Source organism: Camelus bactrianus, chromosome 9 (genome assembly GCF_048773025.1).
Source record: "Camelus bactrianus isolate YW-2024 breed Bactrian camel chromosome 9, ASM4877302v1, whole genome shotgun sequence".
Taxonomy (NCBI): domain Eukaryota; kingdom Metazoa; phylum Chordata; class Mammalia; order Artiodactyla; family Camelidae; genus Camelus; species Camelus bactrianus.
In genome coordinates this window covers 27,767,324-27,792,687 of record NC_133547.1, presented here as the reverse complement: position 1 = coordinate 27,792,687, position 25,364 = coordinate 27,767,324, and the positions used below count along the sequence as shown (strand labels likewise).

Genomic DNA, 25,364 nt, shown 5'->3' with positions numbered 1-25,364 from the left:
CAGACCACAATAGTTCAGAATAACAGAAGTTGGAAAATCTGAAAATATTTAGAGATTAAACAACACATCTCTAAATAGCACATAGTTCAAAAAAAGTCTTAGAAATTTAAAATATTTTGAACTAAAGGAAAATGAAGAGCAGCAAAAGCAGTGCTTAGAGGCTAATTTATAGCATTGAGTGTATAAGAAAAGAAGAAAGATGTAAAATGAGAATTCTAAGCTTTCGACTTAGATAACTGTAGAAAAAGAGCAATATAAACCTTAAGCAAGTGGAAGAAAAGAAGTAAAAATTAGAGCATAAATAAAACTGAAACAGGAGGACAGTGAGAGAAAAATCAACAGAACTAAAAGCTGGCTCTTTAAAAAGGTCAATGAAGTTGACAGACCTCTATCTAGCCAGGCTAACAAAGACCAAAAAAGAAGACACAAATTACTAATACAAGGAATGAAAGAGATACATTTCTTTTTTTATTTAATTGTCACAAAGTACACAGTTGACCCTTGACCAATGCGGGGGTTAAGGACACCAACACTCACACAATCAAAAATCCACGTATAACTTTACAGCCGGCCCTCTGTATCTGTGGTTCTGCATCCTTGGATTCTAACAACCACAGGTCTTGTAGTACTGTAGTACATACTTACTGAAAAAAATCTATGTATAAGTGGGCCCATGCAGTTCCAACCCGTGGTGTTCAAGGGTCAACTGTACATAACAAAAAAATTAACAGTTTAACCATTTTTAAGTGTATGGTTCGGTGGTGGTCACGTTGCTGTGAACCGTCATCATCCTCCATCTCAAGTACCCATTAAACCCCCCATCCCCCACTCCCCTGACAACCACCGTTCTAATTTTCTGCCTCTATGACTTTGACTACTCTTGGTACCTCATGTTAATGGAATCATACAATGTTTGTCATTTTGTGACTGGCTTATTTCACCTAGCATAATGTCTTTAGGGTTTGTTCATGTGGCGTATGTCAGAATTCTCATCCTTTTTAAGGCCAAATAATATTCCACTGTGTATAACAATAACATTTAAAAAATCCATTCATCCATTGATGAAAACTAGAGCTACGCCTGCCATTTGGATATTGTGGATAATGCTGCTGTGAACTTGGGCGTACAAATACTTCGTGGAGGCCCTTCTTTCAGTCCTGTTAGGTATATACCCAGAAGTGGGATTGTTGGATCATATGGTAATTCTGTGTTCAATTTTTTGAGGAGCCATCACACTTTTCCACAGCAGCTGCACCATTTTTCCATTTTCCATTCCCATCAGCAATGCCAACAGTTTTTATTTTCTGCTTCTTTAATTTTTATTTTTATAATAGCTATCTATTCTGATGTGTCTAAAATGGTATCTTACTGTGCTTTGCTTTGCATTCCCTAGTTAGTGATGTTGAGCATCTTTTCATGTGACCGTTGCACTTACTGACCATTTCTATATCTTTGGAGAAATCTCTGTTCAGGTCCTTTGCCCATTTCTTAATTGAGTTGTTTGAGTTGTTGTTGGTTTTAGGAGTTCTTTATAAACTCTGGATATAATTCTTTATCAGATAGGTGATTTGCAAATATTTTCTCCCATTCTGTGGATTGCCTTTTTTACTCTGTTGATAGTGTCCTTTGATGCACAGAACTTTTAATTTTGATGAAGTTTAGTTTATCTAATTTTTCCTTTTTTGTCTGTGCTTTTGGTGTCATATTTAAGAATCATTGCCAAATCATTGTCGAAAAGCTTTTAACCTGTGTTTTCTTCTAAGAGTTTTATGGTTTTAGCTTTTATGTTTAGATCTTTGATCCATTTTAAATTAATAGGTAAGTCTTTACAGTCTTAATCTTGGATTTCTCATCTCTAAAATTGAAGACATTACCTGTCCTACAGAATTGTGAGTGAGCATTAAGTGAGTTAATATTAATTGATATGAAAAGTTGTAAAAAAAAAAATGCTGATTGTTGAATCAGCCTTAATATTATAAGAGAAACTAACCCCCAAAAGATAAAAAATAACCATAACAGCCTAGTTATCTGAATTGTGTCAATTTTTTCTTTGTTTAATAAAATCAAATGAAGTTAAGTGCCTGTTCGAAGGCCTTTTGGGAAAGTAGCTTTTGTTGTATGGTAAAATCCTCACCACCCTTCTGGAACCTCTAGCCTCCAGCAATCAGCTGAATTCAGAAGTGTCAGGAATAAAGGCCATAGTGATGGGAACAGGAATATTTTGCAGTTCCTCATTCTTCTTCTTGCAGATGCCCCTCCACCTTCTGGTTTCTGCTTCCTTCACTGTGGGGAGTGGATTCACACTCACTAATGTGAGGTCTTTAGTGGCCACATCCACTGCAAAGTTTTGGTCTTGCTCGCTTTTGACAGTGGTTAAGAACAGAGAATCTCAAGCCGGATTGTCTACATTCCATTTTTACTAGCTTTCTGATGTCGTATAAAGTTGTGTAACCTCTCTGCGTCATCATTTAAGAAGTGTTACCACTTTTAGAATGGGGAAAATAGTGACACCTGCTCTAGAGTATTTTAGATTTTGGATCTACAATTGGAATCTTTAAAAACAGCCCCTTTGGGAAGTTAAGCGCATCCTTATCAGTTCTAATAAAATGGGAAGTGAAAAAGGGACAGTGTTTCTCATAGGAGATTCTTCTATTCAGATGTTGTAGTAGTATCTAAGGCTTTTACTAAGCTTTATTTAATTTATACTTACTTTATTATTTTACTTTTAAAAGAGCAGTTTTAGGTTCACAGCAAAATTAAGTGGAAAGTACAGAGGTTTCCCATATACCCCGTACCCGTAGACACGCAGACCCTTCCACACTGTCAACGTCCGCCGCCAGAGTGGTGGCCATGTCTCAGCTGATGAACCTGTGCTGACGTCATAATCACCCGAAGCCCATAGTTGACGTTACACTTCACTCTTTGTGGTGCCCATCCTGTGGGTTCAGGTAGATGTGTGATGGCATGTAGCTGTCGTCACTGTATCATGGGGAGTATTTTCACTGCCCTAAAATCCCCTGTGCCCTTCTTTTTTGTCCCTCCCCTCCCCCGACCGCTGGCAACCACTGATCTTTTTACTGTCTCCATAGTTTTGCCTTTTCCAGAAAGTCAAATAGTTGGACTTACACATTATGTAGATTTTTCAGATTGACTAGGCCCTTTTAAAATTGAGATATAATTCACATACCATAAAATTCACTCCTTTAAAGTGTACAGTTAGGTGGCGTTTAATGTATTCACAGGGTTGTGTAAGTGTCACCACAGTCCAATCCGAGAATGTTTTCCTCACTCCAGGAAGAAACCCTGCACCTATTAGCAGTCATTCCCCATCTGCCCTCCTGTAAGCCGTCCAGGCCACTAAACTGCTTTCTATCTCTGCATTTGCCTGTTCTGGACATTTTACTGAAATGGAATCATACAATATGCGGCCCTTTGTGTCTGACTGCTAAGCGTTTTTAATGATGATTTTAACCTTTTCAAAGTATGTTCATGTTTAAAAATAAATGCATAACACCTCTATGAGGTAGACAGGAACTTTGTGACATAATTGCATCGTCAGATTTACTGTGTCTTCATGTCCTCAGTTGACCATAGGATGAGGGAGAGAGGTATAGAGGTGGCGAGGCAGAGATTTGAAAAAGCAGGGTTAAAGGAAAAATAGGACGTGATGATATATGAAAAATAACTCAGTCCTGTGGGATTTCTAGAACCATGAGTATTAAACGTTATTAAAGTACAAGTGCAATTAAACACTCCAGCTATATTTAAGGATTTAAAATGAGGAGATAGGTTGTGAAGCCTTCCGTAGTTACAGACTCAGTCGCGTTTTGTCAAGGTTGAAAGGATGTCAGGACTGTGTTCTTGATTATTCCAAACCCTTCAGATGGAAGCCCGTTGCTACAGTGTGCAGAAGGGGTATGATAAATTTTTAATTTATTTCTTAAAATAAATTAAAGCAAATAAAATAGGTGTCTTTTGCCTTTGCTGCAGTTAGCTCAGGTAGAAGACTTCTATATAATGGAAATGTAAGGCATTAATGCCTGAAAGTTCTAGGTATATTTGACATCAATGGTCAATTTTAGTAAAGGGTAACATTATTTTAAAATTTATCTTTATTGAAATATAGTTGATTTACAATGTTGTGTTAGTTTTAGGTGTACAGCAAAGTGATTCAGTTATACATACACATATATATTCTTTTTCAGATTCTTTTTCGTTATAGGTTATTACAAGATACTGAATGTAGTTCCCTGTGCTGTACAGTTGTTTATTTTATACATAGTAGTGTGTATCTGACAATCCTCAAACCCTAGTTTATCCCTCCCCCCATTCCTGTCCTCTTTGGTAGCCATAGTTTGTGTTTTTATGTCTGTGAGTATTTCCGGCTTGTAAATAAGTTCATTTGTATCATTTTTTTAAAGATCCCACATATAAGTGATATTACATGATATTTGTCTTTCTCTCACTTACTTCACTTAATATGATAATCTCTAGGTCCATCCAAGGGTAACATTTTCTGTAAATTTTACATATTAGGTTTTCTGTTTTAAAGTAGAGTATGCTTTTGAGGTGCAAATTAGTGCCATCTCCGCAGCTGAGTTTGTAGTTGTACCCTTGTGGAGAAGATCAGTAAGATGATGACAAATCAGGCCACCTTGCTGTCTGCCATGGCTCTTACCTCTCCTGGCAGAAAGGACGTCCTGCCTCAGCGTTTGGTTCCTTCCTGTGTGGCATTTTGCCATGATGAGCTGTGCTGCTGGGCTGCTTGTTGGCAAGGAGGCTTTTTTTGCCTGGAACCTTAAATGATCTGCCCCATGCTTCTCTTGCTTGGCTCTCTCACTTCATCCTGCCTATCTTTCTTGGGGAGTCTTCCCTCAACAGTAAGAGTTCCCCGATCCCTTCTGTTAACACCATTCCAGGGGAAGTAAGTTCCAAAAGGGGAAAAGTTACTGAAAATGGAAAAGAAATGAGAGATATCCTTAGGTTAATAAAACTCTTGCCCCGATTCACTTGTAATAAAATCTTTGTTTTAAAAGTTCCAGCCTCATGTTGGTTGGCTTAACTATGGCCTCAGAATCCATTTTCCATGTTATCCTTTCTCTGCATTGAATTTTCCGGCTGCTGTGTTGAGCTGGAGGAAGTGGGGACGGAGGAGTCGAGAGAGTTGTGTATGTGTTAATGTGAAGAGGAAAGCCTTCGGCGACCCATGAGGACAGAGCAGTAGTATCTGCTAGGTAGTCTGGGTGGGATTTTTATTTGTGTGTATGTGTTGGTGTTTTAACTTGTTTGTGTGTAAATTGCTGTATATAAGCAAGGTTAGCTGAGAATATGCTGATCCAGAAAATAATTTATTCTGCTTTAGCCACCTATTGCATAAAATTTAAGATCTTCTCAAAGCACATAAAAGTGCTTCATTGTGTTTGTCTAAGAACTTCACAATCAACCTCTTTTTGTGATAGTTTTTAAAAAGTACAAAAACTCATTAAAATACCTTATTTTGTAAACTCACCAGGAACGTTTTGTTTTATATACTCAAATATGGCTGTTGTTCATATTGTTTTCCATTACTGAAGTGATAATGCTTTGTTTGAATATTATTTATATACATTGTCTTTTAATTGAATTTGTTGTAGACGTGTCTGCTTGGGAGACGGGCATGGTTTATGAAGACCAGATAGACTTCGGTTTAGTTCACTGAACCTGATGAGGCGGATTCTAAAGGCTTTTCTAGTCCTCATTGCCCACCTGAAACACAAACTCATCTTCAGCTCTTGACTTTCAGCTCCTATACTTGCTTCTTAATTGTAGCCACTGGTAGGGGAATGCCATCTCTTCTGTTTCTGACTAGTTCTAACTATTTGAAAATTATACCCTGGAATTCTCTTACTCTGTTAATGCAATCATTTATTGTAATTTTGTTCTCTCTACTATAAAAATAATTCTTTTTTTTTAACTTGTTATTTTGGTGGTAAAAATACACCACTCTTGAGTGATTTGAAGACACATGAGTCTCCTGATGCTAAGCCCAGCTTTTGTTGAATTGTTGGTCATGTTACGGGATTTCCCTACCCTCATCACCTAATGGATATGTTTTACTTCCTTGATGTTCAAATATTTTTGACAACAACCTCAAAAAGGAGTATGTTTTTTATCCCAACTCGGCATACCCCCTCACGTAGTACATAGTTTTATAACTGAGACAGAAATTTTATCAGACAACATATCTTTACATTGGCACTTTCTATTCTTTCTCATTTTTAAAAATGCTGGTGTTAACCTGTTAAATTGGTTCTATCACTTTCTGATGGACTTAGCCTGTAGTTTGGTAAACACTGTTCTATTTTGTCCTTGCTGCGGAACTGAAATAGAGGTTCCAAAAGCTGTATGTTAGGATAATCATTGCTAAAACAGGTTTTATCTTTATTAACTCAAAGAGAATATTATGATGGAGGTTATCAAGTAAAACTTAACAGGATTACCGAGTTCTTGTTAATGCGTACAACAGAACTGAAATACGTGCAATTTTTATTTTTATCCTTAGGTGGCGACAGACAAGGTTGCAGAGAAGTTGAGTTCTACTCTCTCATGGGTGAAGAACACAGTATCACACACAGTCAGTCAGATGGCCAGTCAGGTGGCAAGTCCATCTGCTTCATTACACACCACGTCCTCATCTACCACGCTGTCGACACCGGCCCTCTCACCGGCCTCCCCATCGCAGCTGAGTCCAGACGACTTAGAACTCCTGGCTAAGCTGGAGGAACAGAATAGGTGAGTGAGGGGCTTGGCTGTTCTCTACTTGTTGTACAGACTCAGCCGTTCACATACACATATGTGCCATAATCAAAATTTAAATATTTGTTTGTATTAAGAATGTTTACTTTCTGGTTTTTGGCTCTGTGTTTATCACAGTTACCTAACAAAGTAGTCAAGTCTTTTTTGGAGGAGTTGGTCTTAAAACTAAAATTGGACTAAAATTTTTTTCTGGCTCAGATGGCTTTAGTCATTTGTTTTCTTAATATAGCAAATTCTCTGACTTCTTCCTGAATTTTAGAAAAAAAAATTAGGACAAATAAAACTACCATTTTTTTTTAAACTCTCTAAGCAGTCCCCTTTGGTTAAGGTGTAGAATAATTTGGGATGGCTGTCTGATTTGTGGTTCAGAGTGGAACGTTTCTTCATAAATTTATTCATGGAAGGCAAAGTATTCTTTTCTTTTAATGATATGAAATAAAATACTTGTTTACTCTGTTATTAATGTGTTCTGTGGACCCTGTGTGCCCTTTCACTGTATTATAAGCAGAAGTTCTTTAGGGCATCAGCTACAAAAGAATTACTGGCAGAACATCCTTTTGTGTTCAGTCAAGGTATATACCACCACTGGCTCTGAGGATAATAACAGATAATTTCCAACAGCTCTTTTGGTATGTAACTGACATAATAAAGCACACACACTTAAGGTATACAATTTGATAAGTTATGACATATGTAGATACCTGTGAAATTGTCACCAAAACCAGGAAAATGAACATACCCATTATCTGCCTGTTTATCCCCAGGCAGCTGTTGATCTGCTTTTGGTCACTGTAGATTAGTTTGCATGTTCTAGAATTTTATAGAAATGGAATCATAGTATATACTCCTTTTTAATGGGTTATTTCACTAGCAGCATTATTTTGAGATTCATTTATGTTGTATCACATATGAATAGGTCATTCCTTTTTTATTGCTTAGTAGTATTCCACCGTGTGGCTATATCACATTTTACCTACTCACCTGTTGTTGTGAAATGCTATAAACGTTTGTGTAAAAACCTTTGTATCGATGTATGCTTTCAGTTCTCCTGGACAAATACCTAGGGATGGAATGGCTGGTTGAGGTGTACATTTAATTGTCAAACTGGTTTCCAAAGGGCCTGTACTTTTTCATGCTCTGATCATTAGTGTATGAACATTTCAGTTCTTCTGCATCCTTACCAAGACTTGGTGCAGGCAGTCTTTTTAATTTTAGCCACTCTGTTAGGTATTGGTATCTTATGGTTTTAATTTGCATTTCCCTAATGGTGTTGAGCATCTTTTTATGTGCTTATTTGCCATTAATGTATCATCTTTGATTAAGTGTCTTTTTGAAATTTTTGCCCATTTGAAAACATTAGGTTGTTTGCTTTCTTATTACTGTGTTTCAAGAGTTCTTAGTGTATTTTGGGTACAAGTCCTTTACCCAGATATGTCTTTCAAAATATTTTTTCACAATCTGTGGCTTATAATTCTCTTAACAGTATTTTTTGAAGAGCAAAGATTTTAAATTTTGATTAAGTCTAATCTGAAACTGTTTTATGGACTGTGCTTTTGATGATTCCAGGTCAGTTATATAGTTTTACACTTTACATTTATTATAATCCATTTTATTTTTACATATGATAACAAAGCATAGATCAAAGTACAGTTTTTCAATATCCATATTTAATTTTTTTTGCATTTGTTGACAAGACTATCCTTCCTCCACTTAATTACTTTTATACTTTTGTCAAAAATCAGTTGTCCATATATGTATGTGCCTATTTCTGGAGTCTTTCTGCTCCATTGATCTGTCTACCTTAATGCCAATATGGCACTGTCTTGATTACTGTAGCTTTATAGTAAGTCTTGAGATCAGATAGTGTTAACCTTCCAGCTTTGCTCTTTTGACTATTTTTGGTCATTAGCTGTCCCGTGTGAATTTAACATCAAGTGATTTCTACAAAAACACTTGCTGAGATTTTGATCAGACTAGTGTTGAGTCCCTAACAATATCGCCTTCCACCCATGAACGTAATAATATGTTTCTCATTTACTTACTACTTGTGCATTTTTTTTTAAATTTAGTTTTTGATTGTTCATTGCTACCATATAGGAATACAATCATTTTTCTTTCCTTGTTCATGTATCCTGCTGCCTTGCTAAATTCATCTGTTCTGATAGGTTTTGTTGTTCTTTTTAGATTCCATTAGCTTTTCTATATAGTGAATATGTGGTCTGTGAATAAGAGCATTTTTACATCTTTCTTTACAATATAGATGCCTTTTATGTCTTTTTCTTGCTTTATTGCAACTGGCTAGTATTTCCATTACAAATTTGAATGTAAGTGATGAACAGATAGGTTTGTTGTTTTCCTGATCTTAGGGGGAAAGCATTAAATATGAAGTTAATTGTAGGTTTTCCTAGATAATTTTTATCAGATTGAGGAAGTTCCTGTCTGTTTCTCCTTTGCTAAGAGTTTATAGGAAATAGATGTTAGATTTTGTCAGATGCTTTTCCTCAATCTATTGAAATGATCGACAGTTTTCCTCTTGTAATCTAATGTGGCAAATTACATTGATTTTTGAATGTTAAGCTAACTTTGCATTCCTGGGGTAAACCCCACTTAGCACGGTGTATAAAATAGTGTTGGATTTGATGTGCTAAAATTTTGTTTGGAATTTTTGCATCTATGCTCAGGACGGAAATCAGTCTGTAGTTGTCTTCTGATACTGTTGACCTTTATTTGTAATGTCTTGTATCCTAGTAATGTTTTTGTGATCTTTCCTCTTTTCTAATGTGTTCCGTGCTGTGCATTTCTCCTTAAGCCCTGCTTTAGCAATAACCCTTTGTTTTTATTGAGACTCATTTTATGGTCCTGAACATGGTCTGTTTTTATAAATGTTTTGTGTGCACTTGAGGAGAGTGTGTGTTCGGCTGCTGTTTGGTGGAGTGTTCTATAAATGTTAATTATTTCAAATTGTTTGATATTGTTGTTCACGTCTGCTGTATCTTTGCTGGTCTTCTGTTTACTTGTATCTGATTTTGAGAGAAGAGTATCGAAACCTCCAACTATAATTGTGGATTTATTTCTCTTTAAATTTTATCAGTCTTTGTTTTATGTAATTTTGAAGTTTCGTTATTATGTGTATAAACATTTAGGATTGTTATGTCCTGTTGTGAAATGCCTTCATTGTCCCTAGTAATACTGTTTGCTTCAAAATCTGCTCGATCTCATACAGTCGTTGTACCTTTCTTTTGAATAATGTTAAATTTGTATTTATTTTCCCTTTTTTATATTTTCCCATCCTTTACTTTTATTCTGTTTTTTTTTTTTTCTATCTTTAACGTTTGTCAGGAAGCATGTAATGGGGCTTGCTTTTTAGAACAGTCTGATCATCTTCACCTTTTAATTGAGGTAATTAGATCACCTTTAAAAAACTGCAACGATGTAATTTTATTTCTTGCTCACATTCACGTTCATCTCAACCTGCAGGGTACATCTTTGCTTCCCACTTCTTCATTTCTGGGCCAGTGACCAGCCCATATGCAAGATAAACCAGATTCACAGCAAATGGAACAGCAGTTTAGTGGAAATGTATCTTAAGATGGCTGCTAGGCGGTGTACCACACGTGACTTCAACTTGCATTTTATTGGCCAGAGCAAATCACATACTCAGACCTTACGAAGTGAAGTGGGGGTTAGATTCTTCTTGAAGGGATGGATCTAAGAAAATATATACTTATTATTTCAGCACCTTTTGGGGGGTATTTTTGTTGTATTGTTATTGTGCTTTTCATTTACATACCGTAAAATCCACCCTTTTAAAGTGTACAATTTAGTGGGGTTTTAGTACATTTACTAAGTTGTGCAACCATTACCACTATCCAGTTTCAGAGCATTTTTATATACCTCCCAAAAGAAACTTTGCATCTATTGGCCTTCCCTTTCCACCCTCCTTCCAGCCCCTGGTAACCACTAATCTACTTTCCGTCTCCATGGATTTGCCTGTTCTGGACATTTTGTTGGTAGTCTTTTGTGACTAGCTTCTTTTACTTAACAGGGTGTTTTCTAGGTATTGAGGAACATAGATCACTTACATTTAATGTAATTATTGATATGGTTGCGTTTATGTTTGTCATCTTTGTTTCTTTTAATTTTTCTGCCTTTTGACTGAATGAAATTTTGTGTACGATTCTACTTTTATCTCCCTTGCTGATTCATGGGCTGTAACTCTCTGCTTTGTGCTTTGCTGGCTGCTTTAGGGTTCACAGTACACACCTCTAGCTTACCCAGGGTGCCTTCCAGGGCCCTGATCCCACTTCACAGGTCGGGGAAGAGCTTAGAGTAGTACATCTTGGTTTCTCCTCTCCAGTACTTTGTGCGAACTTTACCATGCATTTTAGTTTTATGTATGTTTTAAACCCCATGCTGCATTGTTTTTTTGCTTTAACAGTCAACTGTCTTTTAAATAAGTTTGAAATAATAAAAAAAAAACTTACATCCATTTCTGGTGTTTTGGTTCTTTTTTTAGCTCCAGATTTCCAACTGATACAATTTTCCTTCTGTCTGTACGATTCACTTTAATATTTCACGTAGCGTGGGCTGCTCCTGCGTATGTGAGACTTCATTTTGCCTTTGATTTTGAAAGCTGTTTCTCTGAGTGTAGGATTCTAGGTTGACAGTTTTTCTCTTTCAGTACTTCAATGACGTTTCATTGACTTTTCCCTTGTATTTTTTGCGTCGGGAAATCTGGTGCTTTGCTCCTGTGTGGGTAGCGTGTCCTCCCTCGCCCCTCCCCCTCCTCCGTGTAAGGGTTTTTCTTTACCTCTGGTTCCAAGCAGTTTGATTCTGAGGTGCCTGATGGTAGTTTTCCTCCAGTTTCTTACTTTTGGGTTTTGTTGAACTTCTTGTACAACTTACAGTTTTCTTCAAATTTAGAAACTTTTAAATCATTTTTTTCTTCAAAATTTTTTGTTCCTTTCTCTCCTCCTCCTCAGTCACTCTAATTACACAAATATTAGGCCACCTGAAGTTGTTCCACAGCTCACTGATGCCGTATTCATTTCTGGGGAGAATTTTTATTGGGTTGTCTCCCGCCATGTCTGATCTGCCATCCATCCCCTCAGGCGTGCTTTCCATCGCCCGGTCACCTCTAGACACTGGAGCTGCTGCGTGCCGTTTGTATGTCTCTGCTTACGTTTTGAATATGCAGAAATACCGTCTTCATAACTTTTAATGGCCGTGTCTAGTAATCCTCACGCATCTGTCAGTGCCAGTTTACTTTTGGTTAATTGCTTTTTCTTCTCATTTGTTCTGTTTTCCTGCTTCTCTGAATGCCTGATACTTGATTGGACGCCTGACATTATGAATTTGCACCTTGTTTGGTTTGGCTGTTTTCCTGTAAATATTCTTGAGCTTTGTTCAAGAATTCGGTAAAGTTACTTGGACAGAATTTGCTCTGGAGTAACGCGCAGCCTCGGGCACTTCCTCCCTCCACCGAGGCAGGCCCTTTTGTGTACTCACCCGGTGTACCTTGAAACGGGAGGTTTTCTAATTGGCCAGTCGGGACAGACACTTCCTGGCCCTGTGTGCATGGTAACTGGTGTTTAATCTAATCTTTTCTGGTGTTTTCTCCTCTAGCCTTGGGTGGCTTCCTTGCACACATGTGCTGATCAGTCCCCAGCTGAGTACTTACTAAGTATCCTTTGTCAGTCTCTGAAGATCTTGTTTGTGCCCTTCTTACCTCTCTGGTACTCTGTCCCTTGAACTCCGGCCACGATGGTCTCCTCGGGCCCTCAGCTCTATCCGCTCAGTTCGGAAAGCGCGCTAGGTTCTGTTGCCTTTTCCCTGCCCGTGCCGGGACCTGGAGGCCCAGGGCAGATACGATGGCAGTCACAGGGTTTGCCTCCCGCAGCTCCTGGCTCTCAGCAGTTGCTGTCCATTGTTGCTTGTTGTCCACAAGGTCTTGAAAAAACATTGTTTTCATATTGTTCATATATTTTATCCATTCTCTTATGATTGTTTCGAGGGAAAAGGTAAATCTAGTTTCTGTTACATCACGTTCCATCATGGCCATAATGAAGTAATTTTTTATGGAGTTACACATTTTCCTTTGGCAGGAGGAAGAAGCCTGGATAAGATTAGAAAAATAGACTTATTTGGCAATTAGATTTAGGAGTTAACATGATATATAAATCTATTCTGATTGTAACCTGTGCTCAGCTTTAAAAAAAATTTATTGCTGAGGTAGTTGTTGAAATTTTTGCTTTAAAATGACCTGACCTCAGGTTCTGTCCCTTCCTGTTGACATGGAGACAGAAAATAGAGACATGAAAGAAATTCTCTGGAAACAAAATATATGAGCTAGGGACTTTGTACCTGGCCCAGATGAACCACATGGGAGAGGACCCGATGTTAGCCCATGCGAACCTGGCAGTAGAAACTGCCCCCTTCTGATGATCATTCCCTGGGAAGTGCTTTTAAAGGGCTCAGCGTGTGACGGGTAAGAGAAAGCTTGGTGTGCTGCATGGTGATAACCTTACGTGTTTTATGTGTTTCTTGGTGTTAACTTTTTGCCCCTTTGCTCACTGTGTTTAAAAGATTTAGAGCAAAATCTTCTGGTTGAGGTTTTGGGAAGAGACAGTTTTCTAGTATACTGTGCAGACTGGCAAAGTTCCTTGGGTAAGGTGAATTTGGAAGCGGGTCATGAGAGAGCGAAGTGGAGTGTTGGGTTATGTGAAGCAGTTATGAGCAAATCGGTGCTCACAGGGAAGAAGATGACAGGGACCATTAAAGAGAACAACGGGACACGTGGTGTGGAACACTCAGCAGCGTATGAAGCCGGGGCAGGACTGTCAAAGCGCGTGCAGACAGCGCCAGAGGGCGTGAAGGGTTTCTGAGTTCTGAATTGGTTCTTACATGGAAAAGTGGTTTGCACAAAAGATAACTTTTGGTGCTGAGTTTGTTAAGTGACCAAGTTGAATTTATTTTTATGGTGATGATTAATAGTTACTGTAAAACTAAAATATACAAAGTATTGTGTTAAAAATTGTTGCAAGTGACGTATGTGTATAGGTGAACTTTTTCCCAAGTAAGGCACAATTTATTCCAGAATACTAGGTGTGCTCGTTGTAAACATTAACAAATGTTAATTACTAGATTTGTTTAAAGGTGTTTAGAAAAGCAATTTTGACAAGATTTTGAAGAAATAAAGGCTTTGAAGAAGTAGAAGGTCTTCACCCTTTGTTCTTGTGTGGAATTACTAAAAAAAAATTGTGCTTTGTTGAGTTCACATTTTGAGTCTCTCTATTTTTTGAAAAATCATTAAAACCCAGAATCAATGGGAAGGATTTATGCGTAGAGAATGGGTGAATGTAGTTACATTTTATTTTGCCTCAGAAAAACAATACTGGTGGAAAAACGCAACTTTCTGACTTTGATAAAAAATAAAATGACAAACACCAAGACCTAGTTCTCCCTGGGCTGCTCCGCTGCCCACCAAGGGGCTAAGTCCAAGGAACAATTACAGGGGCAACTTGACTTTTCTCCAACCACGTCTGTGGTTTGTGACAGATATGCAAGTTGTGTATCTAAAGTAAAAATGATGAGACACAACTACCACTTGTAACAGGAGAGATGCTTTTATTTAGGATTTTTTTCTTCTCTTCCCCAAATGTAGATGAGTCTCTGATCATGTTATGTAACTCTCTTTAATTCAGGAAGTATAAAAATGGCAATATTTTAGAAAATTTAAGAAACGTGAAAATAATATCAAGTTCTATAAAGAAACTGTTTCTCCCTCCTGTAGCTTTATTGCAGTTATCACATTTTAAAAATCAGTGCATTTGGCAACCCCGAAAAGATGTGAAGAAATGGTTCGCTGTGATGTCAGAGATCTGTTTGATGAAAGTTAATCATTGACAGCCTTGAAGTTGAAACAGGACAGTTTTTTTTTTCAGTGTTAAATGTGTTTTTCTTTTTCATTTTAAAAATACAAAGTCTTTGACAGAGATGAATCTAGGAAGGTAAGGTTCAAGGGAAATAGCAATGAATTTTAATTAAGGAGGAGGAATAGTGCTAATTTGAATTTTGAATGGGCCATTATGTGTGTGTTTTAAAAGTTTGGCATTATAACCATGTTTGTTTCCTTTTATGTTTTGTTATTTGGAGTCAGATTTTACTTTTTAGCAGATTTTGGGGGTTGAAATAGGATGAGAAAATTTTAAACTGAAGTAAATGTCTTTTATGTTTTGTATTCCTTTGTTTTAAGCGTGGTAAGCAGGAATCTTTGAAACCTTAATTTATATATTATATTCTCTGGGCATCTAGGTCCACACTGTCCAATATGGAAGCCATTAACCATATGTGACAGTTGAGCACCTGAAATGTGGCTGGTCTAAATTGTGATGTGCTGTAACAGTAAAATATACAACAGATTTTGAAGAGCTGATTTGGCAAAAAAAAGAATATCTCATTAATTAAAATAATTTTGATTACATACTTAAAATGATTTTGTGACTGATAAAATAAGTTATTAAAATTAATTGCAGCTGCTTCTTTATACATTAAATTTGGCTGTTAGAACATTTAAAATTATTTAAGAGGCCTGTGTTACGTGTCTGTTGGGCAGTGCTGATCCGGGCCATCTGACTTTGATCTTGTGTCTGTCATTTTCCCACCGCAGCGTTACCTCAGTTTTCCTAGAGATGCTCTCTGTAACACAGCCATGGACATTTAAGGAAGGTAGTGAAAAGCTTCTGAACAACAGATGTATTTTCAATTCTTCGTGTTAAAGATTCAGATATTTTTAATGATAGGCGAGGCCTTTAGATCTTAACTCGAACTCTATTCTTTTTCTTTTCATAGGATTTCTCTAAATTTTTTATCAGTTGTCTGATTTACTGAGGAATTTGATGATGTTACTAATTAAAAGAGTTTATTGTACTATTCTTCCTGTTGCAGCTAGGTTAGCTTCAGATCATGTCTTTTTTTTTTAAATTGAAGTGTGGTCAGTTTACAATGTTGTGTCAGTTTCTGTCGTACAGCATAATAGTTCAGTCATACATATACTTACATATGTCTGCTTTCATATGCTTTTTCATTAGAGGTTACTACAAGATATACAGTATAAACTGCTCTGCTGTGCAGTATAAACTTGTTTATTTTGTATATAGTAGTTACTATCTGCAAATCTCGAACTCCCAATTTATCCCTCCCCCCCACCCCGCTCCCGGTAACCATAAGTTTGTTTTCTATGTCTGTGAGTCTGTTTCTCTTTTGTAAATAAGCTCATTTGTCTTTTTTTATTCCACCTATAAGTGATATCATGTAGTATTTTTCTCTCTTTCTGGCTTACTTCGCTTAGAATGACAGTCTCCAGGTCCATCCATGTTGCTGCCAATGGCATTATTTTTTTCTTTTTTATGACTGATTAGTAGTAGTCCATTATATAAATATACCACAACTTCTTTATCTAGTCATCTGTTGATGGACATTTAGGTTGCTTCCATGTCTTGGATATTGTAAATAGTGATGCTGTGAACACTGAGGTGCATGTATCTTTTCAAATTAGAGTTCCCTCCAGATATATGCCCAGGAGTGGGACTGCTGGATCCTACGGTAAGTCTGTTTTTATTTTTTTGAGGAGTCTCCATACTGTTTTCCATAATGGCTGCACCAAACTCCATTCCCATCAGGAAGGTTCCCTTTTCTCCACTCCCTCTCTAGAATTTATCATATGTGGACTTTTTAATGATGGCTATTCTGACTGGTGTGAGGGGATACCTCATTGTAGTTTTGATTTGCATTTCTCTGATAATTATGATATTTAGCATTTTTTCATGTGCCTTTTGGCCATTTATATGTGTTCATTGGAGAAATGTCTGAGTCTTCTGCCCATGTTTTTGGATTAGGTTGTTTATTTTTTTGTTACTGAGTTGTATGAACTGTTGGTATATTCTGGAAGTTAAGCCCTTGTCAGTCTCATCTTTTGCAAATATTTTCTCCCTTTCTGTAGGTTATCGTTTTGCTTTGCTTATGGTTTCCTTTGCTGTGCACAAGCTTGTAAGTTTCATTAGGTCCCATTTGTTTATTTTTGCTTTTACTCCTGTTGCCTGGGCAGCCTGCCCTAGGAGGGCACTGCTGAGACCTGTGTCAGAGGATGTTTTGCCTGTTTTCTTCTAAGAGGTTTATAGTGTCTTGCCTTATATTTAAGTCTTTAAGCCATTTTCAGTTTACTTTTGTGTATGATGTGAGGGGTGCTCTAACTTAACTGATTTACATGCAGCTGTCTAGTTCAGATCGTCTCTTTTTAAATTAAGGAGTCTAAGAAGTTAAGTCTGCTATGCCTTCTGTCTGGAATGTCTGTATAAAGTAATCATTAAACCATCAGTTGCTGATCAGAATATTTGAGAGGGGGCTGCAAGACTCACGCGTTCACCTCCTTTGAGACCTCATCTTAAAGAAACAAAAACAAAACCCCTGTGGGGGAGGGAGATAGCTCAGTGGCGGGGCGCGTGCTTAGCACACACAAGGTCGTGGATTCAATCCCCAGGACCTCTATTAAAAGAACAAAACAGGAAAAACCCCTGTGCTTTGAGAGCTGGAGAGATCCTTGTCATTAGGCACCTCCCTTCTCAGTTGTTTTTGGATTATTTCCTGTGCTAATTCCTTGTCTTTTCTCTTAAGTCTCCCTTCTGTGTTTCTGTTGCTCTGAGACAGGTATATGTGCTTGAGGATGTTGATGGGAAAGGGAGTGACTCCCCTGCGAGTCAGGCGTGTGTTTTGTTACGCTGATTTGCCTCTCTAGCTGGCAGGCTGCTGTCTGCCTTCCAGCACGTTCATATCCTGTTTGTTTGGTGTAACATTACAAGACGTATTTGAACCCTGTGTTCCACAAGTTGCTCTCTCTGCAGTAATTGCCCGTGTCATTAGTTTTCCAAGTGTTTTTCTCGCACAGCAGTTTTCTTCCTCAGCGTTCTTAGGTCCTTCCTTGGCTCTTTATAAATTGCCTCAGCAGTTTACACGTGGCCAGGTGGCGGGCTGACCTGTGGCTGTTGTGTCCTGCTCAGTTCTGGTTTCTATAGTTATTTTTTTTGAGAGGGGAAGGTAATTAGGTTTACTTATTTAATTTTTTTCTTAATGGAGGTACTGGGGGTCCTGGTTTCTATAGGAACGCATTATACTGAGTACAATAGGATATTCAAAAAGTTTGGCAAGTAATTGCCAGATTTCTATTTGCAGGATTTCACCGTCTGTGCTTCTTATGCACATGGATAAGCCCCCCAAGGACTTCAAGTTCCAAATACCTCAGAGAGAACCCGTTCTTTTCCCTTTGCTCCTGTGTGTTTTTCGGTCACGGTGCTGCAGGAAGAGGGCTTTGTTCCCCTCCTGTTTGCAGAGCGCACGCTGCCCTGCGCAGGGTTCTCCGACGCCCGGCGCCGAGCGCGCAGCCCTCGGCCCGGAGAAGGGTCGGTGTTCAGCAGCGAGGAGAGGGGACGGGGTCTCTCCAAGACCCAGAGACCCAGTTCCTCTCTTTGTTCTCACCTTCATCTGTCTGTCGGGGAGCCGGAAATGCTTCCTGTCTGCCGAGTGTCTAAGCTCTCTGAGCAAACAGGCCTGTGTTTTTATATCCTTGGTACTATTTGAAGTCCACCTGATGACTGGTTTTAACGCCCCCTCCTCAGATAATTAGGGCTGTAGCTGCTTTTTCTTTTAATGCTTATTTTTTAAGAAATATAGTCAATTTACAGTGTTAGGTTCAGTTATACATATATATATACATATATATATTTTTTCAGATTCTTTTCCATTACAGTTCGTACAAGAAATTGAATGCAGTTCCCTGTGCTGTACAGTAGGACCTGTTGTCTGTCTGTTTTATATACAGTAATGCGTACCTGTTAATCCCAAACAACTAATCCATGCCCCATCCCCGCCCTGCTTCCCCCCCAGTAAACACAGTTTGTTTTCTGTGTCCGTGAGTCTATTTCTGGTCTGTAAATAAAATTTTTATTTTTTCTTTTTAGATTCCACATATAAGTGATATCATATGGTATTTGTATTTCTCTATCTGACTTACTTCACTTAGTATGATAATCTGCAGGTCCATACGTGTTGCTGCAAATAGCATTATTTCATTCTTTGTTACAGCTGAGTAGTATTCCATTGTATAAATATACCACAGCTTCTTTGTCCAGTCATCTGTTGATGAGCACTTAGGTTGTTTCCATGCCTTGGCTACTGTAAATAGTGCTGCTGTGAACACTGGGGTGCACGTGTCTTTTTGAATTACAGTTTTCACCAGATACATGCCCCAAAGTGGGACTGCTGGATCATACGGTGTCATTTTCAGTTGTTTAAGGGACGTCTGTACCGTCTTCCATGGTGGCGAGCTGTAGCTGTTTTGAATGCTGTCCTTAGAGCTGGAGCTACAGAAGCTTGGAGCTGCTTAGCTCGGAGACTGAGAACCATGTACTCCCCAGTCAGCAGACCCCACCTCTGGTGTCTTAGTCTGGCAGCATTCTAGGAGGGTGAATAAATTTGGGCCACACACACCTATGGGGAATGCCTTTGATTATAGCATATGGTATTCCTTCTGGGCCAGTGTTCTTTTCCTTTAATTTAATAAATTTCTTCTTTTATTAGTCATAACGAAATTATGATGGGGCAGGAAGGTAGTTTCCTTTTTTGCAATAAATTCATGCAAAGCAGTGAATCCATGTGGGAGGAGGAAAATAAATGAGTAAGTTTTGAATGACTTCTCACTAGCCCGCGGACCTATGAGTAATATTATGTGACCGTGTTCTCCGTTGCCGGGCTAAAGTCTTTGGAAACTGTTGACATTTCCAGGTAGCGTGTCTCTACTGTCATGTCAAGAATATTTTAATTGAATTGTAGACAGGGGGCAAACTGTCTAGGAGCCTTCCTGAGTATCTTTTTTTGTTTAATCACTGCTTTTAGCAAGAAGAATAAAAACATACGATTCTAACTACAGATTCTGTAAAGTCTACATATTGATGAGTATGTAAATTCTTTTCCTACATAACCATGACCGACTAGCTCAAGGGGAAGGAGACGTGATGGTGTCAACTCAGGTATTCTGGAAAATGTTCCCATTCTCTCAGACAGAAGTTCTTCATTGTATCTACAGTACTGAGAAAAAATTTTCAAGTTCTTCCTTAGAAAATTCTAAAATTTGATAAAATGACCAAAAAAATTGTTTTAAAAAAAGAAAAGAAGTAGTGTTCATACCTCTTTCTTTACAAAATAGATACTGTTAATATATCAAAAACAGTCCCTTACAAAGTAATAGTTACGGTTTTTAAGAAAAATTCTGAAGGGCTTCCAATAATAAAAAGCAAGAGTTTCTCACCTCATTCTCACTACGCCTAATGGTATTAACCAGAGATAGTATTTTTAAATAAATTTTTGTAAAGTTGATGTATAATTTGCAACAGAAAGGCACAATCCTTAAATGTACAGTTTGAGCTTTGACAGATGTATACACCTGTGTATAACCCACATGCCCATTAACACGTAGATGATTTCTATCATCTTAGAAACTTCATTTGTACTCTTTTTAGCAGTGCCACCCCCTGAAGCCTTTCTTCTGATTTTTATTGCCATGGATATATTTTGCCTGCTTTTTTTTTTTTTAAATAGCTTTTTTGAGCTATAATTCATATACCTTGTAGTTCAAGCTCATATGAAGTATACAGTTCAGTGGTTTTTCATGTATTCAGAGTTGTGCAACCATCACCACAGTCAATTTTAGAACACTTTCATCACCCCCAAAAGAAACTCCATATCCATAGCAGTCACTACCCATCCCTCTTTGTTTCCCTTACTCCCACTCCCATCCTTGGCAACAACTAATTTACTTTCTGAATTCTAGCTATTTCATATAAATGAAATCATACAATATATTTCCTTTTGTGACTGGCTTCTTTCACTTAGCATAATGCTTTCAAGTTTCATCCATGTTGTACGTGTATCAGTATTTCATTACTTTTCACGACTGAATAATATTCCACCTTGTGAATATACCAATATTTTTATCCATTCAGCAGTTGGTGAACATTTGGATTGTTTCCACTTTTTGGCCACTATGAATAATGCTGCTATGAACATTGATTGTATAAGTTTTGTGTGGACATAGGTTTTCATTTCTCTTGAATATACATCTAGGAGCGGAATTGCTGGTTCATGTGGTAATTCTATGTTTAACCATTTGAGGAATTGCCAGACTGTTTTCCAAAGTGGTTTTACCAATTTACATTCCCATCAGTAGAGTCTGAGCGTTCTTATGTTGTCATATCTTCGCCAACACTTGTTATTATTTATCTTTTTGATTATAGCTATCCTAGTAGTTGTAAAGTAGTGTGTCATTATGGCTTTGATTGGCATTTCCCTAATCATTAGTGATGCTGAGCATCTTTTTATGTGTTTGTTGGCCATTTGTATATCTTTAGAGAATTGGCTACTGTTATTCTGTGCCCCCATTTTAAAATTGATTTGTTTGTCTTTTTATTACTGAGTTGTAAGAGTTATTTATATATTCTAGATACACGTCTCCTAGGTTGCAATTTTTTTCCCATTCTGTGGGGGTTTTTTTTTTTTTTTTCACTTAATGGCATCCGTTGAGGTACAGAAACATTTAAAATTTTGATGAATCTAATTTATATATATCTTTTTGTTTGTCACTGTGCTTTTGGTGTCATGTTTAAGAAGGTGTTTCTTCTATAATATGATTGTTCTTTAGCTTTATTTTTTTTAACTGGAGGTACTGGGGATTGAACCCAGGGCCTTGTGCAAGCTAAGCATGCACTCTACCACTGAGCTGTACACCCCCCTCCCTCCGTGAACTTCTTACGAGTGGAATCATACAGTATGTACTCTTTTGCATCAGGCTGCTTTCAGTCAACCGTTTATAAATTTCATGCATGTTAGTGTATGTATCAGCAGTTTGTTCCTTTTTACTGTTGAGTAGTATTTTAATAAATGAATATATCACAATTTGATCATTTGTTTTTCTGTATATTTGGGTGGTTTCAGGTTTTGGCTGTCATGAATAAAGCTTTTCTAGACTTTCAGTTGCAAGTCTTTTTGTGGACATACTTTCATTTCTCTTGCTATGTCATATGAAATATGTTTAACTTTATAAAGAACTGCCAAATGTTCTTCAAAGTGGTTGAACTATACACACTCCTGACATGGATGTATGAAAGTCAAAACTGCTCCCGCGTTTGGCAGTACTTGGTATGGTCAGTCTGTAATTGTAGCCATTCTAATGTGCACATAGTGTGGTTTTTACTTGAGTTTCCCTGATGACTAAGGGTTTTGAATGTTTTTCAATTGCTTAGTGGCTGTTTGACTATTTTGTTTTGGAAAATGTCAGTTTAAGTATCTTACTCATTTTTAAAAATGAGTTGTTAGCCTTCTTAAATATTGATTTTAGGTGTTCTTCATGTATTTTGGGTGTCAATCTTTTGTCAGATGCGTATGCTGAGGGTTTTTTCCCTCAGTTTGTGATTTACCTTTTCATTTTCTTAATGGTTTCTTCTGAAGAGCAGAGCTTTTTAAGTTTGATGAAGTCTAATTTAGTGTTTTTTACAATTTTTTCTTTTATGGTCAGTGTTTCCTTGTGTCCCATTAACAAATTTTGCCTGTTCCAAGGATGTAAAGACTTTGTCCTGTTTTCTTCAAGGAATTTTATAGTTTTAACTTGTATTCCTGTGCAGGGCTGTTGTCCATTTTGAGTCATTTTTGTATATCATGTGACTTAAGACATAGTATCTTTAAAAACTGCGATGTCTTTACTTGGAATATTTCATTTGTAAATGTCCCTCAAAGTGTGTTATACGTGTATATGTTATTTATTTAATTGTCCTGTGAAGGCGAGTGGCTCACTCCTTTTCTCTAATCCGTCCGTGAATTCGCTTGGGTGCCTGCTTGTGCTTGCTTATACCAAAAGTTAGCATGTTTGCGACCTTTCTGATTCTTTAAAAAAAACAAAAACCTTTTGTTCAGGTACTTTTTCATCTTTACTTTTATTATATCTCAAATTTATGTTTAGCTTAGGAAATACCATTTTTTTTTTAACCTCATGTCTCTGTTGATGGTAGTGGTGCGATTTAATTATTTGGCATATAACAAGCATTCAGTGAATAGTTAACGGAAATGAAGAACTTAAGTTCAGATTATTTCAGTGAAGTTTGTTTCTGTATTCCATTTAGAATTCTTAGGGTTTAGAGTCATACATAAAATTACTTATACATGCAGACTAATTTTTTCCATAAGATATTTTATGGGCTTACTAAAATAATATATGTGGAAAAAAGGCAAAAGTATTTAAAGCAAAACATTATCATTAACTAGATTTTTCTGGTAAAGAATACTTACAGCAAATAGTTGACCCTGAATTTGGTTATTTTGTAAGTTTTTCTATTTCTAGAACTATTTGGGACATTTTATTTAATTTACTGTTGCTATGAAAAAAAGTATTAAATTATCTCCTGAATAAAGTTAAAATTTTTTAAGTTTATATTGTGTTATTGTATATGACATATCTGGTATTTGAAGGTTTTTTTAACATGAGGATTTTGATTTTATTTCAGTTCAGTCAATGTTCAGTATACTTTGCAGAGAGCTAGGTGCTTTCAGGAATATAAAGATGAGCAAGATATAAATCTGGGTCATAAAGGGTGTTTTATCATCTGCTAAATAGAATTTAACTCATATTTCTTTCCTTTATTAGTTTTTATGTATCATAAATTAGTATTGGGAGCATTTCTTGTCTAAGCAGATGACTTTTTGAAGGAGTTACTGGAAGTAGGTGGTAGCCATGTTTAATATACAAATAGATGTTTTAGGACACTTATTTGAATGATATATAATGTACATCTTTTTGGTGAGGGGGTAAATTGTAAATTTTTTTGTTGGAAAAAAAAATAGACAACTTTGGCTGGATTTGAGGCACATTGTGCCATGAGCAGATTTTCCTTAAGTGGCTAAAACAAAGCTTAAAAAGCAAATAACAATAAAAAAAAATGCTTCTGGTACCAGACCTGCAGTACAAAGAACAGTGTACAAGCACCTGGATAAAACGCCCGTTGCGCGGTGGTGCAAGTGACGTTCGTCTTCAGAATGGCAGAGCCGCGTTTCCCAGCCTTTTCTTGTTTGCAGCCTGTGTGGATGTGGAAGAAATAACGGATTTGATGTTGAGATGAGTCACAGAGTGGATCTCTGAAATTACCTTAAGCTGTCTTTCTCCAGATAATGAAGAGACCTGAAACAGGGCCTTAAGAGTGAAGAGGCCTTGGTGTAAAAGCACAAGTGGGTGATAAATGAGAGCTGTTAGCTGGCCTGGGTTTCGGGGAGATGGCAGGGATTATGGAGAGTTAGTGGATTAAAGTCCTTTCTCATCTAAAGGGAGGCGCTCCTCCCTCCCCGTTCCTGTGCAGGAAGATGGACCTAGTTTTGCCCTATTTTTTAGTTTTTTAAGACAATCCAGAATTGTAAATAAATCTAAGTGTATGTGTATATGAAATCTTCCAATTTTAATATTAGTAATTGTTCGGGTTTTTTTTTTTTTTTACACAAAGTCTGCACGGGCCAAACAAAACACTTTTTGTTTGGGCAGATTAGTTAGGCGGGGGTGAGGCAAACTGGAAAAAGACCAGGATTTGGTTAACGTGTATGGCTCTGCCTTACTTTTTCAGCCCTAGACACATTGTAAACATGACAGGATTAGTTCTTCCATAGAATTAGTTGTACCTTTTCCAAGGACAGTTTTCCCCCGAAGCTCTCCCAACCACTTTTCTCACCAGAAGATCTCTTCTAATTTGAATGTTTAGTGGAGATGAAGGGAAATTATGATGGGACTAATAGCACTAAAATATTTGACATAAGTTACTATTTTAAATTTTGAAATTGCTATGCTTAGTAGAAAGAATACAGCAGTTAACTTTAGAGATGCCAACCAAGTATTATTGAAACTATGTGTATTTTAAAACCGCAGTCAAGTTGCTGTAGCGACGATCTTAGGTGTCATCGTCTCGTCTCGTCTCACTGTGAAACTAGATCCTGAGCAATTCTTAATTATGTTTTAGATTGTTAGAGACGGATAGTAAGTCTCTAAGATCTGTAGATGGGTCAAGAAGAAACAGTGGCTCCTCCCTTGTATCAAGTTCATCAGCCTCTAGCAACCTCAGTCACCTCGAAGAGGATTCTTGGATTCTTTGGGGAAGAATCGTTAATGAATGGGAAGATGTGCGGAAGAAAAAGGAAAAGCAAGTTAAGGTATTAATACTCGTTGCTGAAGTTCTCCCTCTTATCCCAGAGGGCACTGGGCGTTGATTAACAGAGGCTTTTAAAAGCAGTCAGGTTCAGTACTTCCCAGGTGCTGTGACAAACAGGCCTGCTGTATTTGTTTTCATTGATTTGTGCCCATTAGAAATTTTGGTTTGAGGCTATTGGTACTTATAGAAGTTTCCTAATTGTAGAAATGTAGCTGAAAATTATTTTAGAAATGAAATTCTCCCATTTTATAGATTCAGAAATGAAGTTGTCACATCCTACATCCT

General features: G+C 37.3%; 1 protein-coding gene across 10 annotated transcripts in view; it reads left to right on the top strand.

The window, feature by feature from the left end:
* Window positions 1-25,364, top strand: part of EVI5 (ecotropic viral integration site 5) — a 163,876-nt gene that overhangs the window by 22,090 nt on the left and 116,422 nt on the right. For 8 of the 10 annotated variants that reach the window (XM_074369950.1, XM_074369948.1, XM_074369947.1 and 5 more), the window contains exons 2-3: window positions 6,542-6,771; window positions 24,891-25,080. In XM_074369950.1, coding sequence (XP_074226051.1) covers window positions 6,623-6,771; window positions 24,891-25,080 — 339 coding nt within the window. In that variant the 5' untranslated portion in view covers window positions 6,542-6,622. Of the gene's footprint in view, window positions 1-6,541; window positions 6,772-13,199; window positions 13,283-14,707; window positions 14,805-24,890; window positions 25,081-25,364 lie in introns of those variants that run through there. The other 2 variants (XM_074369949.1, XM_045513187.2) reach the window with 2 other exon arrangements.